General features: G+C 39.7%; 1 protein-coding gene and 1 pseudogene across 3 annotated transcripts; one reads left to right on the forward strand and one right to left on the reverse strand.

Moving 5' to 3' along the window:
* Window positions 1-384: 384 nt before the first annotated feature.
* LOC125197297 (BTB/POZ domain-containing protein At3g22104 pseudogene) lies at window positions 385-3113 on the reverse strand (annotated as a pseudogene). Its single transcript, XR_016128911.1, has 3 exons — window positions 3048-3113; window positions 1188-2235; window positions 385-973 (listed from the first exon to the last, which is right to left on the reverse strand). The product of XR_016128911.1 is annotated as a BTB/POZ domain-containing protein At3g22104 pseudogene (transcript).
* Window positions 3114-4875: 1762 nt separating this feature from the next.
* On the forward strand, window positions 4876-16809 carry LOC125191654 (histone-lysine N-methyltransferase ATXR3-like). Of its 2 annotated transcripts, none has more exons than XM_048089050.2 (20): window positions 4876-5225; window positions 5307-7588; window positions 8487-8543; window positions 9113-10261; window positions 10560-10918; window positions 11022-11534; window positions 11638-11738; window positions 12051-13107; window positions 13222-13293; window positions 13567-13677; window positions 13822-13922; window positions 14389-14488; window positions 14572-14667; window positions 14809-14976; window positions 15057-15182; window positions 15311-15364; window positions 15519-15766; window positions 15841-15949; window positions 16031-16330; window positions 16433-16809. In XM_048089050.2, exons 2-20 carry the CDS (start codon window positions 5431-5433, stop codon window positions 16595-16597), a joined length of 7044 nt encoding a protein of 2347 aa, XP_047945007.2. In that variant the 5' UTR covers window positions 4876-5225; window positions 5307-5430; the 3' UTR covers window positions 16598-16809. The 2 variants fall into 2 exon arrangements, with proteins under 2 accessions (XP_047945007.2, XP_047945006.2); XM_048089049.2 differs by having other exon boundaries at window positions 4876-5079.
* The last annotated feature ends 62 nt before the right edge of the window (window positions 16810-16871 follow it).

The following is a 16871-nucleotide window of genomic DNA, read 5'->3' on the forward strand; positions in this document are numbered from 1 at the left end:
AGAAGGATCACTATAACTAACTTAACTTAAAATATTTATTTATTTTATCTAAATAAAAAATAGTGAATGTATGGGTAAATAAACCCATTATTTATAAATAAATAACCCATCACAAAACTAATAGAAATAGGCCCAGCCCATGTTTTATGTAAGGCCCAATATTCTTTTATATGAGTATATTTCATACATATATGTTATTGTTAAAAGCCCATTTTGTTTGGGCCATAGAACTGATTATAAATGTGGCCCAATTTGCCACATCTGCAATGAACAGATTTCATATGGGGTGGCCCGAAACACCGAAAAAATCAGTATACCGCACTTATCGTATCGAACGAGTTTCTCGACTTATGTAACCCTCCAAGAAATTGCAGAGAATAAACAGAAATGAACACCAATCACACATTTTCTTACATTGCTTATATACATACATCCAAACCTTCATTTTTGAGAATAAGCACATAACTTAAGACAACTACCTCACTACAAAAAAAGGGACACTGCTCATTTTATGCACATAGATTTATACACTAATATTTTAGATGCAAAAACCTAAAAAAAATGAAATCTTGATGCATCTCTATGAACAAAGCCTAGGCACAGATTTGGCACTACTATGGCTTCCCATTCTTGATTTCATATGCACTTGAATTTTCCTGCACACTTTCTCCAATTCCACCACTCTCCATTGCATCCCTTGGAGATGCGTCTTGAGCTTCTCGTTCTCGTCTGTGAGACTGAACTTCTTCGCGTAGAGCACGACCTGCTTGGACCCCTCGGTTGAAGTGGGGTGGCCCGTGTCTTGGAGCAAGCTTTTTAGCCTGTGTTGCTGAGAGGCCACGGCTTGGACCGCGGATTTGGGAGGGAAATTGGCGTTGCGCGTGAGGTGGTCGAGTGCTTGTGGAGAGAGCTTCGAGTAGGTTAATCCGCGGCATACCTTCATCTTCAGCTCCTCGGATAAGCCCGAGTGAACCTGCATCAAACGTGAACGATCATCTATCGGGACAGATAATTATCTCTCTTACTGTATTCTCTCTCCTAAATTATTAACTGTACACTTAATTATAAATTACTAAACACTATCTTCTTAATCCCCGTGCCAAAAGCAAATGTTGATCTTAAGTCGGGACAGAGGGAATATTACTATAGATACGACATTAGTGCAATCGATTATGCAAGATGGATACCTCGAGATACAAATTCACCGCGTAGTACACCCCATCGCACGAGTCTCTAGCCGAGTCGGGCAGCGCTATTATCAGCGCCAAGAACTTGGACGGTTTCAAGTGAGGATCCGGGGCTACTTCGGCTAGAAACAGATCCATCAAGACCGCAGCCTTCCTAAGCCGGCTCAATGGCACGCAGCAGACGCCCTTGCCAAGAAAGGACTTCACGAGCCTAAGAACGAGATTCACATCGTAGAGGCAGTTCGTGCCAACCGGAGATGGGACGATCAAATCATCCAAGGTCGCCTGATCTAACCGTGAACCGATCATGATCTCCAACTTATCCCGGCTGCTAGAGTCCAGACCGAATCTCAGCATCCCGAACAAGCTCTTGTACGAAACGCACCTCGCATCCAACGAATCGAGCAGGTCAGCAACAGCTTCGATGATCTCGATCTTCTCATCAGCTGAGGCAGTGACATATCTTGATTTCTGATAGTAGAAGAGAAATCTGCTGATAATCCCATGATCAAACTTTTTAGCCACCATCAGCTTCACAAGCATTCGGATCAGATCAATGTCTAGCGCCACGAGATCTTCAAACCACCACGTGGCTCTGGACGCGCCACTCTTCAAGCTCTCCATGCTTCTCGTGTCACACGACAGCCTACCATCCGAAGATGAGACAGACGGAGAGGGGCTCGTCTCACAAGACGATGCAACTCTCCCAATCAACGACTCCAAGCACTTGTCGAGCAATGCCAATGAGCCAGCTCGAGGGAGCAGCTCCCGCCACTGCTTCAACGCTGCAAGAAGCTCGTGCCAGCTCCAGTCACGAACCTCTTGCGTTAGGTTGGATAGACTGTCCATTTCCATGAAGTGTGAGACTGAAAAAATGTTGAGACTTGAGAGGAGTTATGATCACTTTCCCCTTGTTGTAGCAGAATCTTGCGATAATCTCGAAACTCGCTGCCCCTCCCGGGAATTCGCTGAAGATCACCTTCAGAGAACCTGCCAAATAACAAGATAGCAAAACCTCTACAAGAATTTGCAAGAAAATGCACAAAAGCTAATCCAAAAATCAAGAAGTGGTTAGCAAAAGGGCAATTTGGGACCAAAGGAGTAAACTGAAGTGGTCCATAACATCATTAAAGGGAACATGTAATGTTATTACAACAGCAAACTGCAATATTTATCAAGAGAAATGAGTTACCACAAACCAAGAAACAGCCTAAATAATAGGCTAGGACAAAAAGGTTTTGCAGCACAAAGATGAAAAGGTCAATGCAAGGCAATAAATTCTGGCAAAGAAAGCAAGGGAGGATGGCATGCCCTGCCCCCTACATAGAAGGGAAAGAAACAGTTGCAATTTTGAAATTGGAGGTGTTGTCTAGCCCCCCTTCCCCTTGAAAGGTGTGAAACAATCAAAAAGTAAAGGCATCAATATTAAATATAGCAAACAATAAATGAGGTTTGACTGTGAGGAACATGCTACACAAAAATGTGAAGAATGTTAGCTAAATCAAGTGGTTAAGACAGCAACTAACCCCACATTCCAGCAAAATTAAAAGTGATTGTAATAATTGGGTAATGATGCTTTGAAGGTGAAGTCAAATTAGGAGACAAGGCCAAATCATTGTGTAATGATATGCTTTATTTATGGAAAAGAACATTCAACCACAAAGAATGTGCTCAAGTGCACCAAGAATTAAATTTCCCAACACAAAATGAATGAAAAATAAAATCCAAGAAAACAAGAGAAATCATTTATTTAGTTGTAAAGATTAGAACTTTACACAAGAACCACAAAAATGGGAGAAGCCCTTATGCCATTAACAGAAACAGGAAAAAGGGTAATCAAAGAAAGCCAAGAATCTTTACCTCATTCACCACAAAAACCTCTTCTCCATTGACATCCACTTCAAGATCAAGAAAGGAGTCCTCCATGGCCTAATACAAATGTAAACAAACACAAAAAATGAAAATTACTCCTCAAATGATTACACCCTTTTGGAATCTACACAAAGCAAAACCAATTAAAGGACAAAAAAAGGCTTGAGATTTGAGGAAAATGGAAATGAGGGAAAAGAATGCTTTTTTAAGTCGATTTTAAGCTGAATTCAACCAACTGTGAGACAGGAGTGTGTGTGAAGGAACCAGTTTTTGTGGGATCTTTAAGCATTGGAATTTGTATAAACAATTAGAGATGCATGATTTTGACAGAAGAAAAGAAGTGTTGCACCCACTGAGATATGTTCTATGACATTTTTGCAAAAAGAATTGCTGCAAATTTGTTGATTTATAAGAATAGAGCATGAAAATGCAGAGCCCCACATATTGTTTTAGTGCCACAAAACTGTTGTTTTTCATTATTGATTTTTCATATATTTGGAAATTTTATTGAGGTTAATTAATATTAGTGGAGATATAATCCAAATAAAAATGCATTCAACTCCAGTTTTGGCCTTAAGATTAAGTGATTTAATGGTCAATAATTGATCAAAAACACGGAAGATCAATATTGATCTATTTTATGTCATTTCATAAAATTCGAGTTTGTTTCCATTGTTAAATCAGGTTAGGTCATCCTTTTTTAAAACGACCTAAAAATAAACTAACACCGACTTAAAAATGCAATTCGTATGATTTTGTTCTGCGTTTTTGCATTTAGATCAAATTTTGTATGGATCAAAACCCCTACTATGAGTATGTAAGATTAGAGTCTTAAGTTCTTAACCTATGAGTCTTGTGTCAATTAAGATTAGTCATAATTTATAAGTTTTGACCTTCTTATAACTAAAATCGAGTAATTTAAAGACAAATTTATATCGAATAACTTAGAACCAGTTCAATATCGGGAGAATTTAATGTTAATCTTGAACAATCGAACAAAATAGGAAGCCTAATTTTCATGACATAGGTCACTATTTTTACTTTGATCCCACTAGATAGCAAGGCCCATTCATCTACGGCTATATATATTTTTTGTATTGGGCTCTTTGACGACTTAAAGCAGCCCAAGCCCATTTTTAAATAGCAAGGCCCACATATGAATAGTGCACAACGATTTAAAAATAAATAAGTTAGCACATTTACATAATTAATTATTTTACAAATAAATAAGGAATGGGTAGTGATAAAATGCAAACATATATATTGTACAAACTCAAAACTCTTCAACACAGTTTCAATACAATATCAACACAGTGTAAAATTTCAAGATTTTAATGTCAACATAGTATCAACGCAATATAACACAACATCAATCATTGACCACCATTGAAATTCTATTGACATTTTTCTGTTGACGCTTTTTTGTGATCTGTTGATATTTTTCAATGGTGCAGATCATAGTTTTTAGTTTGTACAATATTTAGAGTTTTCATTTGATCACATTCCAATAAGGAATTATGATCGATTTTTAAAAAACTTGGCATATTTAAAAGATAATTAATTTAAAGGGCATTAATAACCATATTCCTATTATGTATGCATGCCGTTTGAATTGAATTTAATTTCCTCAAATATACCACGATATCATATTGCATCATCAAAATTTGAACATGTAAAAGCTTCTCCCTTTTCAGTTTTCATTAATATCATTAACCAAAATATTGTTTCAATAATTCGAATAAATTAAATAAAAAACTATTTTTTTATTCAGATATTATAATACATCGGCGGGCCAATCGCAAAAGCCCAAGCTTCAACTTGTTTTAACAAACCAAAAAAAAAATCAGAGCAAAAAAAAAAAAATTCAATCAATTTACAGAGATTCGTCTTCAGCTATTCTTCCTCTCATCAATCGATTCATTTCTGCAATTCTCCCAAATCTCTCAATCACCGAGTCCACTCACTCCACTCGCCTTCTTCTCCGATCTCACCACGCCTCTGCCGCCGGAAAATTCAACTCGTAAGTGTCCAGATTCAAAACCCTAGCCACGACCGCCATTTCCCTCCCCAATTCCATTTCCCGGATTCTGGCCGTTTTCCGTGGCGTTGTTTCAATTAATTGGATTGTGATTCCGTTTAATTGAAAAACCCTTCCGCATTTCGTTGGTAATTTGGTCGTGCCGGTTTGGATTGTGGTGAGGTGAATTTGTGTTTTTTGGATTGATTTATGGTTTTTTTTTTTCGCAGGAAGGGGAATTGGTGAGGTTTTGTGTCAGTATGAGCATTGACAGCCCTGGAGAAGAAGAGGATTAATGCTTGGATTTGGATTGCGTGTGTTTTCACGAGCTGAAGATTGAATTTGGGGCATTCCATGGGCGATGGAGGTGTTGCATGTGTCCCTTCGCAGCATATTATGGAGAAGTTCGCTATTTGCGGCAATGGCAGCACCAAGCTCAATTCCGTTTCCAAGGCTTCAGTCAAGCTGGCTAAAGTGAACAGGAAGATGAAGACGAAGAAGAACAAGGGAGCCGAGGTGGCAACGAGCAATTTTGACAGTTTGAATAGTGGTAAAGAGGTTGCTGCTGAGAAGAATGGCAGTGATGATGTTTCGAATGACAACGAAGTGGAGGAGGGCGAGCTTGGGACGCTTCCGTTTGAGAATGGGGAGTTTGTTCCTGAGAAGCCGGTGAGAAGGTACGAGATCAAGAGTGAGGTTGAGAAGGGTGAGTATGTCGCTGGAAAGTGGCGTAAAGGTGGTGGCGAATGGGAGAGTAACGACTGGAATTCGTCGAAGGAGGAGCTGGAAAAGGGGGAATTTGTCCCTGATAGGTGGTGTAGAAGTGATGCTGTGAATAAAATTAGTGATTTTGGTTACTCGAAAGGGCGGAGATTTGATGCTGCGAAGGAAAAAGGATGGAAAAACGAGCTCGAATGGGCGTCCCCTCCTGCTAGGGAAAGGGGATGGAGGGTTGATCGTGAATCGGATTGGTCTCCTCCTTCTGCTAGAGAGAAAGGATGGAAAGGTGGCCGCGAGCGCGATTGGACGTCACCTTCTTCAGGTAAGTATTCGAGCGAGAAAGAACTCGGCAGAAGTGGCGGGAGTGTTCAGAATTTGAGGAAATTTAATTCCAGATATGAAGCTGAGAAAACCCCCAAAATCAGCTCCAAAATAACTGGTGAAGAAAGCTATTTGAAGAATGATTTCACCAATAATAAGAGCCATGGAAGAGACTATTCCTTCAGTAATCGCTTCAAGCGGCATGGCAGTGATTTTGATAGTAATGAGCGGAAGTATCGCGTTGACTATGACGACTATTCTGGATCGAAAAATAGGAAGCTTTCGGACGACAGCAGTCGACCTGGTTTCCCGTCTGACCACTACTCCGGTAGGTCTACGGAGAGATCATACAAGACTGCTTCTTCTTCTTCATCTCGAAATAATCAATCTGAAAGGCATACTTCTAGGTATATGGAGTCTTCTAGAACAGCAGCTCACGACAGGCACAATGACAGTCCCCATCATTCTGAGCGGTCCCCACATGACCGGCCCCACAACCATGATAACCGGGATCACAGCCCAGCCCTACGTGGCACCTCACCTTATGATCGTAGCCGTCATTTTGATAACAGGGGCCGCAGTCCCGCTCATGTGGAACACTCCCCTCGAAATCATGTTCGCAATCGGGATGGTAGGGATCGATCTCCAGCTTTGCTGGAGAGGTCACCGCGTGATAGGGGTAGGTATGCTGACCACCGGGAAACGAATCGAAAACCTGGAGCTGGGGAGAAGCGCCCTGGCCATTATGGTAGCAAAGGGCAAGAAGGAAAGCATAATCAGGCGAAAGATTCTGTTGGAAGGGAATCGCAGATTTTTGGTAAAAAATCACCAGATAGAGGAAATGTAGATAACAGAAATGTCGTCGCAGATAAAGTTTCCGGGCCTTCGTGTGACCATGAAGAGTTAACTCAGAGTCCCTTGCTTAAAAATGTTGAATTGTCTCAAGAAAATGGAATTTCAGAAGAAGGAGCATCAATGGAAGAAGACATGGACATCTGCAACACTCCGCCTCATGTCCCGCAAGTGGCGAATGCAGTTGCAGGAAAGTGGTATTACTTGGACCACTTTGGCGTCGAACATGGGCCTTCCAAGTTGTCTGACCTCAAAACACTTGTTGACGAGGGATATCTTGTATCTGACCATTTGATCAAGCATATGGAAAGTGACAGGTGGGTAACTGTTGAAAAAGCGGTTTCTCCGTTGGTTTCTGTGAACTTCCATTCTGTTGTTCCAGACACAGTTACTCAACTTGTCTGTCCTCCTGAGGCTCCTGGTAATCTATTGGCAGATAATGGAAACGAGATATCCACTAATGAAGAATTGCCGGTCTCTTCTTCAAATCCAAAAATCTGCTCTGAGGACATATTGGTTATTTCCAAGCCTGTTGAAGATTTTCACATCGATGACAGAGTTGGAGTACTGCTAGAAGGCGTCACGCTAATTCCGGGAAAGGAAGTTGAGATGCTTGCAGGTATGAACATGTCTTATGTAGTTCCTCTCATTAATTGTTTCTCTGCACACGTTTTTAAATAAAATGGCTTGTGTAAAGTCAACTGGTGTTATACACAGCAAAAGGCTGCATTAAATTTTTTACCCCTTTCCAATCCGGGTTGAAAAATTCATGATATAACTAAAACAATTTTTGTTCTTCCTACATAAAAAGTTTAAGGGATTTTGGTCTCAAAAACCATGAACTTTCTCCAAAATCTGCAATTTCCCATAAACTATAAAAGTGATACGAAAAACTACAAACTTAGGTGTCAGTTGTTTTTTCCCATGGCGGGTCTGTAGTGGATCCAGCTGGATTACGTGATATATTCTTAATCCTAGTTGTCTCTACTTCTCTACACGTGGCATATGGTTTGTAAAACCCTAGGGTTAAAATTAAAACATTTAAGAAATTTCCTCAACTATGCAGAATATTTTCCCAAATACGCAGACTATTTCCATTTCTCCATTCAAAGTATTCTAACCTAACAAGCTTCAAACTACGATTCGTCAACCAAATTGTTAGATTTATTAAAAAAGCTAGGAGAGGAAACAACGCCATAAGGTTTTAAATTTATGGTGTGCACATGCAAACTTAACTATTGTCCACATAAATCGTATTTCTCCGGAAAATTTTAAAATCGGGTCTGGTTGGGAAAAAACCACGCTCCGCCAAACTTTGTGGTTTTTGGGAAAGTTAATGATTTTGGGGACCAGGACCAAAATCCCAAAGTTTAGCATAAAATCTTTATTACGTGTGGTATTGCGACTTGCGTAAGATTTTAGTTTAGCATATAGTCTCTGTTTTGTCTACTTGAAGGCTGTAATTTATTTATCTATTTTGCTTTTCATCTGATGAATGATCTATGTGTTTCTTGCAGAACTGCTGCCAATTTCATCAGAGCATGAGGACTGGGAAAAATGGTGGAAATCACTAGGTATTTTATTTGATTCCTTGAATGTATACTAAATGCTGTTTTTATGCAGCCTATATGGTGCTCCAGAATCGTCTTGTTTGCTCATTTCTAGGACTGGCTTTATTTCATGTTGCATGGTCACTTCAGACCTTTGGATTTACATTCTATATTTGCTCAGTTTCTATTCGTACTTTGTTCTGGGCAGCTGCTTTGTTCTGTACAGTTCCTTCTACATTACTTATCTGGGTTGAAGAACGAATTTGAAATTTTGAGTAAAACATAACTGTGAGTGGATTAGAATCTCTTTCTGTGATTATGATAATAAAGCAGATTGGTTTTTGTTTTTGGATTTTACACTATTTGAAAATCAGTTTAATAGACCATATAATGTTGCTTTTTGAAATTTATCCGATAGGGAGAACATGTTTTCTGTAGTCTGCTAATATGAATAAGAATACCTTAATTCTTGAATTCCTAAACCTTAAAACAATTTTAATTTATATACCATTATGAGTTAATTCTTAGCTCTTGATGAAGCAAAACTCCGTATATGTGCTTGTAACTCGATGAATTTTGTTTGGCATTGATAGGTTTTACAGGGAACCAAAAGGATTCGGATGAGCATTTTGAAGATAGTGGTTCTGAACTTCAAATTATAAAAGCTGAAGAATCAAGACCTGCTGTATTTTCATCCTTGGAAGGGGATAATGCACTGGATTTTAATGATACTGGCGAAAGTTTCTTCAGCCAATGGGTGTGCAGGGGATGTGATTGGAAGAGAAGTGATGAAACTTCTCTAGATAGATCTTGGAAGAGAAGGGTTGTTCTCAATGATGGCTATCCCTTGTGTCAGATGCCCAAGTCTGGTTGTGAAGACCCCAGGGTGGAGCAAAAGGATGAGCTGTACCATCCTTCTCAGGGTCGAAGACTTGACTTGCCTCCATGGGCTTTCACCTCTCCTGATGAGTTGAATGACCTCAGCACTGTAAGCAGACCAACCCAAATTAAACCTCTCATTCCCAAGGGGGTCAGAGGACTGATGCTTCCAGTAATTAGGATAAATGCTTGTGTGGTAAACGACCATGGTTCATTTGTATCTGAATCCCGGGTGAAAGCTAGAAAAGAAAGAGTCTCTTCAAGGTCTTCACGGCCATATTCCACAAGTGGTGATTTAAAGCAATCATCTGAAGATGATGGTCCGTGTAAGAGTTCTCATGAACAAGACTCGCGTGAATCTAGTAAGGATAGTGCAATCGTCAGCATGCCAAAGGACCGACTTTACAAGCTTGATGAATTGAGATTGCATCTGGGAGATTGGTACTTCCTTGATGGTGCTGGACATGAACGAGGACCTCTATCATTCTCAGAGCTTCAGAAAATGGCAGATCAAGGTGTCATCCGGAATCACACCAGTGTATTCAGAAAACAAGATAAAATTTGGGTTCCAGTGACCGTCTCATCTGAGCCTTCTAGAAAGATAAAGCACGAGGAGGCTGCAACTAGTTTAACTTCGCTTTCAGAAGCAAGTGGTGGTGCATTGGATGGAGACCAGATAGCGGTCAATAGATTCCATTGCCTACATCCCCAATTTATTGGATACACTCGAGGAAGGCTTCATGAATTGGTTATGAAATCATACAAGAGCCGGGAGTTTGCAGCTGCCATTAAAGAAGTGCTTGATCCTTGGATCAGTGCCAGACAGCCAAAGAAAGAGATTGAGAAACATATTTACAATTCTGGTACTGACCACTCAATATATTTTGCTTTGGCTCAATGTTTTATTATTTCTTTATTTGGTGTACTTTCTCAAAGAGGGAAAATAACCCCCTAAACAGGTTCATGAGGAAGACCTAAAAAGTTAACTATCAACTTCCACCACTTGTGTTTATTCTTTACATGTTTAGCTTTTCCCATTCGGTAGCTCTGAAAAAACATATCATGGTGGAAGCACCTGACCTATCTTACTGTTATTTGCATGTACATCGCTTATGTCTATGATAAAACTTTGTGAAAATTTCTTCTGAACTAATGTTGCAGATCACTTCCGCGCAAGCAAAAGGGCTAGAATAAATGGGATTGAAGAGGAGTTCGAGGCGGACGATGATGTGCTAAGTCTTCACAACAGTGAATTTGATGAGTTATGTGCTGATGTTTCGTACAGAAAGGGAGATGAAGTGGATTCTGAACTAGAGAGGGGAAGCTGGGATCTGCTTGATGGAAATATTCTATCCCGTATTTTTCATTTTCTTAGAGCTGATGTTAAGTCTCTAGTTTATGCTGCCTTGACGTGCAAGCATTGGCGATCAGTTGTCAAGTATTACAAAGATATTTCTAGACAGATTAACTTTTGTGCCATTGGACCTAACTGCTCTGACTCCACCATCTTGAAGATAATGGTAATTTTTATTCAATTGTGCATATATAGTACATCTATTTCTTTCCCTTTACTTTGGATTGAATTTTAAATTTTGCAAGTCTGACTTGTGTTGTATTCTGCAGAATGATTACAAGGAAGAACAGATAACTTCCTTAATATTACGTGGCTGTACTGGCATTACTGCTGGTATGCTTGAGGAAGTTCTTCAGTCATTACCTTTTGTGTCAATTATAGATATTAGAGGTTGCACCCAGTTTGAAGATTTGGTTTCGAAGTTTCCTAAAATCAATTGGGTCAGGAACCGGAATGCCCATCTGAAAATTCGGAGCCTTAATCACCTATTCGATAGGAACCAATCCACTTCTAATCATATGGATGAATCCAGTGGTCTGAAAGAGTATTTAGAAAGTTCAGATAAGAGGGACTCTGCAAACCAATTATTCCGGCGAAGCTTGTATAAACGGTCCAAGCTATTTGATGCCCGAAAGTCTTCGTCCATCCTCTCTAGGGATGCTCAATTGAGGCGTTTGGCTATTAAGAAGGCTGGAAATGGGTTTAGGAGAATGGAGGAATATGTTGCTACAAGTCTACGAGACATTATGAACGACAATTCCATCGAGATATTTGAGCCCAAGGTATTGATTATGCCTTCTCTGTGGTTATTTTTCTTTTTATCTATGTTTTTTCTGTTGGTACTTGATAAGATAAGATGATGTATAATTTTGAGATCTTCTTCAGGTTGCAGATATTGAGCGAAAATTAAGAAATGGGTATTATACAAGACGTGGATTGAACGCTATCAAAGATGACATCATTCGTATGTGCAGGAATGGAATTAAGTAAGTCATGTTAAACAATCTTTTATATTCACCTTTTCTCTGCACAACTTTGATTTCTTGCGTGTTCAAAGAAAATTGTTTAGCAGACGAGGCAGATCATCATCTTTATTTTGTGGCTGAAACATAACTTTATTAATTGTATCCCTTGATTGATTCATGACTAGTTTATATTTCCTATGAAATTTGGTACATGTTGGCCACTGATGAGGAAAAGGAACTCTAACTTCTGCCTAAATGTTCAAGCTAATCGTTATGCTTCTGCTGTCTTTATTATTGTTGTTAATTGAGGTTTGTGTTGACCTGTCATTCCAGGGCTAAAACTCGGGTTGATGCCAGAGACATGAAACATATTGTAACATTATTTATTCAACTAACCACAAGTTTGGATAAGGGTTCAAAGGTAGAATATACAAGAGATGATATGATGAGATCCTGGAAAGAGGATTCGCCTCCTGGCTTTTCATATGCTTCTTCAAAATATAAGAAGAACCTGAATAAAGGGTCTGAGAGGAAACATTCATACAGAAGCAATGGCAATCTGTTCATGAATGGACTTTACGATTCTGGAGACCGTGCTTCTGATCGGGAAATAAGAAAGCAACTATCCAAACTATACAAAAAATCTTTGGACTCGGGAAGTGACACATCTGATGACATGGATAGATCTTCCAATGCAAGTATCTCAGAAAGTGAGAGTACTGCATCTGATACGGAAAGTGACTCGGAATCACCATCAGGAGGTGCTATCAAAGGGTCTAGAGGGGATACATTCTTTACACTTGATGATGGGCATGATCCCTATGCCGATGAGCGGGAATGGGGTGCCCGCATGACAAAGGCTGGTCTTGTACCTCCTGTTACAAGGAAGTATGAAGTTATTGATCACTATGTCATTGTAGCGGATGAGGAGGAAGTGAGAAGGAAAATGCAGGTTTCTTTACCTGAAGACTATGATGAGAAGCTTTTTGCACAGAGAAATGGCACTGAAGAGTCTGATATGGAAATTCCTGAGGTGAAGGATTACAAACCCAGGAAATCCCTGGGGGGTGAGGTCTTAGAACAAGAAGTTTATGGTATCGATCCATACACTCATAATCTTCTCCTTGATTCAATGCCGGATGAATCAGATTGGTCGCTTGTCGAAAAGCATCTGTTCATTGAAGAAGTTCTCCTTCGTACTCTTAACAAGCAAGCCAGGAACTTTACTGGTACTGGGAACACTCCTATGGTGTATCCTTTGAAGCCTGTATTTGAAGAGATACTAGTCAGTGCTAATGAAAATGGAGACAGAAGATTACTGCGTATTTGCCAGTTTATGCTGAAGGCCATCGATGGTCGGCCAGAGGACAACTATGTTGCTTATAGAAAGGTCAGCCGCACCAACTTATGTTTGTATTATAGATTGCTAAGTTTTTTTGGATAGCATGTGTGTGTTGTTTTCACTTTCTTAGTCCATGTCTTCTGATGGTGCTTTTCTCGCCAGGGTCTTGGAGTAGTGTGTAACAAGGAAGGTGGTTTCACTGAAGATGACTTTGTAGTTGAATTTCTGGGAGAGGTAATGCTTCATTCTGATACATCATCCTTCCCACTGGCAGTGGTCGCCAGTTGTAATGGCTTCGGGAGTTCACTTTAACTCCTTATGTGCTTAAATCAATAATTGGTACTAGTGGACTTTGTACAATAATTAAAATATGTTTCACCAATATTTCCATCATGTTAACTTGGGCAATGAATCTTTATCTCTCATTTTTATGCCAGTAACCCTGCACACAAGCTTCTTATTATGCCTTGTTCATATTTTGATGGCTTTTTCTTCTTTTGCTCATAGGTTTATCCTACTTGGAAATGGTTTGAAAAACAAGATGGTATCCGTGCTTTGCAAAAGAACAGTAATGATCCTGCCCCAGAGTTCTATAACATATATCTTGAGAGGCCGAAGGTATCTTACGTTTGTGGAACTTCGTTTATATCGTGCCCCTCAGGCACTTTCAATAACACTGTATTTTTTATTTTCTATATCTGCCAACCTCTTTTGAGTCTTGATCCATTAAATCTTGGGTTTATTCTAAATCTTTGTTTGCAGGGTGACGCTGATGGGTATGATTTAGTAGTTGTTGATGCAATGCACAAGGCAAACTATGCAAGTCGGATTTGTCACTCCTGCAGACCTAACTGTGAAGCAAAGTATGTAATCGGTTGTTATACATTATCCTCTCTGCTTGAGCACTGAGCAGTTAATAAGTATTATCTCCTCAATATAAATCTTCAGTGTTTTTTGAATGCTAAGGAATATTATGTTAAAAAGGAAACAAATAACTTTATACTCCCTCCGTCCCGCTTAAGATGACACGTTTTCCTTTTTAGTTTGTCCCAACTAAGATGACACATTACCTTTTTTAGTAATTTTCTCTTTCCAATTAATACACTCAACCACTTTTTCTCACTCCTATTAAAATATTCATCTTTCTTTATCTCTCTACTTTAATACTTACATCCAACTTTTCTCTCTCCAATTAAACACTTTAACCAATAATTCCTAAAACCCCGTGCCGGCTAAGCAATGTGTCATCTTAGCCGGGACGGAGGGAGTAGTACATTTGGGTTTTATTTTTAAGGGATTTTTGATATATCACTCTGACTGTGATAACAGGGTCACTGCTGTTGATGGCCAGTACCAAATTGGTATCTATTCTGTAAGACCAATTGCTTATGGCGAAGAGATTACGTTTGACTATAATTCTGTTACTGAGGTCAGTGAATTGAAAAGCAATAGCTTTGTATAAGATTTTTAGTTCTTTTCTTCTTATTTAGTGGGTAACAAATAATTTTGCAGAGTAAGGAAGAGTACGAAGCTTCAGTTTGTTTATGTGGCAACCAGGTCTGCCGTGGGAGTTATCTGAATCTGACGGGTGAAGGGGCTTTCCAAAAGGTATAGAATTTGATTAGCCTAATTAAGTTGATAGTTTTCATCTTTCTTTTAAGTATCATTACTTCCCTTATGTATTTTGTTTTCTGATTTTCTGGCTGTGGCTTGGGTTGCTTGACTAAACCTGATTATTTTGGATGTTAGGTCCTGAAAGAGCATCATGGGCTACTTGATCGGCACCGGTTGCTTCTAGAGGCTTGTGACCTAGATTCAGTGACTGAGGAAGATTATATTGAGCTGGGTAAAGCTGGACTTGGTAGTTGTTTGCTTGGTGGGTTACCTGATTGGCTGATTGCCTACACTGCTCGCTTGGTATGCTTTCTTCTCTTTAGATTTTTGCTAAAATGAAAGGTTTTGAGTTCGCCTGATGATAATTGAATCTCTTATATTAGGTGAGATTTATAAATTTTGAAAGGATGCAACTTCCTAAGGAGATTCTTAAGCACAATATAGAGGAAAAGAAGAGGTTCTTTGCCGAAGTAAACATGGAGCTTGAAAGGACCGACGCTGAAATTCAGGTATAAATCCGGGTCTTTCAATTTCTTACATTTACTTGTTTCTGCTTTGTTTGTTATCGTAGAAGCATGAAGCTATACAAGTATATAGATTTTGACATGTCTCATTAATGTACTTTTAAATGTTATAGGCGGAGGGTGTGTACAATCAGAGGCTCCAGAATTTGGCTCTTACAATCGACAAGGTAGAGTTTATTCCTTCTTTCTATCTTCGTTCCACAAAAGTGCCTAGAAAAGATTTGATGATTAGTCATAGGAGTTGGGTGGACGGGACTAAGTTTACAATGTTTTATTGGATGGACGTATGAGTTTACTAAGTTTCGTGCCAAATTCATGCAGGTGAGATATGTCATGCGATGTGTTTTTGGCGACCCAAAGAATGCCCCACCTCCTCTTGAAAGGCTTAGCCCCGAAGAAGCAGTTTCATTCCTATGGAGAGGAGAAGGGTCGTTAGTGGAGGAACTTATTCAATCCATGGCTCCTCATACAGAAGATGTTGCGTTGAGAGATCTCAAGGTCAAGATCAATGCTCATGATCCTTCTGGTTCTGATAACCCAGAGACGAAGCTTCGAAAGTCTTTATTATGGTAAGCGAGGCAAATTATACCAAGCTCGAAACACTTTCCTTTTTGATATAATATAATGGATTTACCCGTTTCAGGTTGAGGGATGAGATGCGAAACCTTCCTTGTACGTATAAGAGTCGGCACGATGCTGCTGCTGACTTGATACACCTATATGCTCATACAAAGTGCTTTTTTAGGATTAGAGTGAGTTACTTTCAACACAATGAACCATTCAAATTAAGTAGCGTCTTTTTTCGTGCTTTTGATTTCATTTACATCTTGCAGGAATACAAGAAAGTAACTTCCCCGCCCGTTTACATCACTTCGCTCGACCTTGGTCCAAAGTATGCTGATAAGTTGGGTTCTGGCGTTCACGAATACTGCAAAACGTACAGCGAGACATACTGTTTAGGACAGCTAATGTTTTGGTACAATCAAAACGCCGAACCAGATGCCGCCCTGGTCAAAGCAAGCCGAGGCTGCTTGTCTTTACCGGACGTTGGCTCTTTCTATGCAAAACCCCAAAACCCATCACGCCAGCACGTGTATGGTCCAAGAACAGTGAAGTTTATGCTCTCTATCATGGTGAGTCCGATGTGTTCCTTTTATTCATAAGACAGCCTCACACGAGACTCCCTCGTTAATCGTTTATGGTTGAAATACAATTCTTCTGTTTCTGTCTGGCAGGATAAGCAGCCCCAGAGGCCTTGGCCGAAGGACCAGATATGGTCGTTCAAGAGCTCGTTGAAATTCGTGGGGAGTCCAACGCTAGATGCTGCGTTGAACAAGGGCTCGATCGACCGGGAGATGGTGCAGTGGTTAAGGCACAGGCCTCCGGTGTGGGATAGGTGAAATTTTTGCAGGCAATGTCTCTGAGAAATCGCTGGTTAAAAATGGATGTGTAGTGTAGTGAATTAGATAGTCGTGTTTTAGGTGTTGCGATTCCTCTGAGGCATCATTTTGTTTGCGCTTTTTATTCTTATGTATAGTTGAAACATACTCTTATTTTTAGGTCTTTGTAATTTGCATTCATTCTTGGTTCATAGTGTTTGATCCTTTTTTAATGGAAATGGGAAAGGAAAAAAAAATATAAGTTGCCATTGCCTTTACGGTGTAGTCCAAGATA

The sequence above is a fragment of the Salvia hispanica genome, chromosome 4 (genome assembly GCF_029641045.1).
Source record: "Salvia hispanica isolate PSC_SH4W2 chromosome 4, Shi_PSC_v1, whole genome shotgun sequence".
NCBI lineage: Eukaryota > Viridiplantae > Streptophyta > Magnoliopsida > Lamiales > Lamiaceae > Salvia > Salvia hispanica.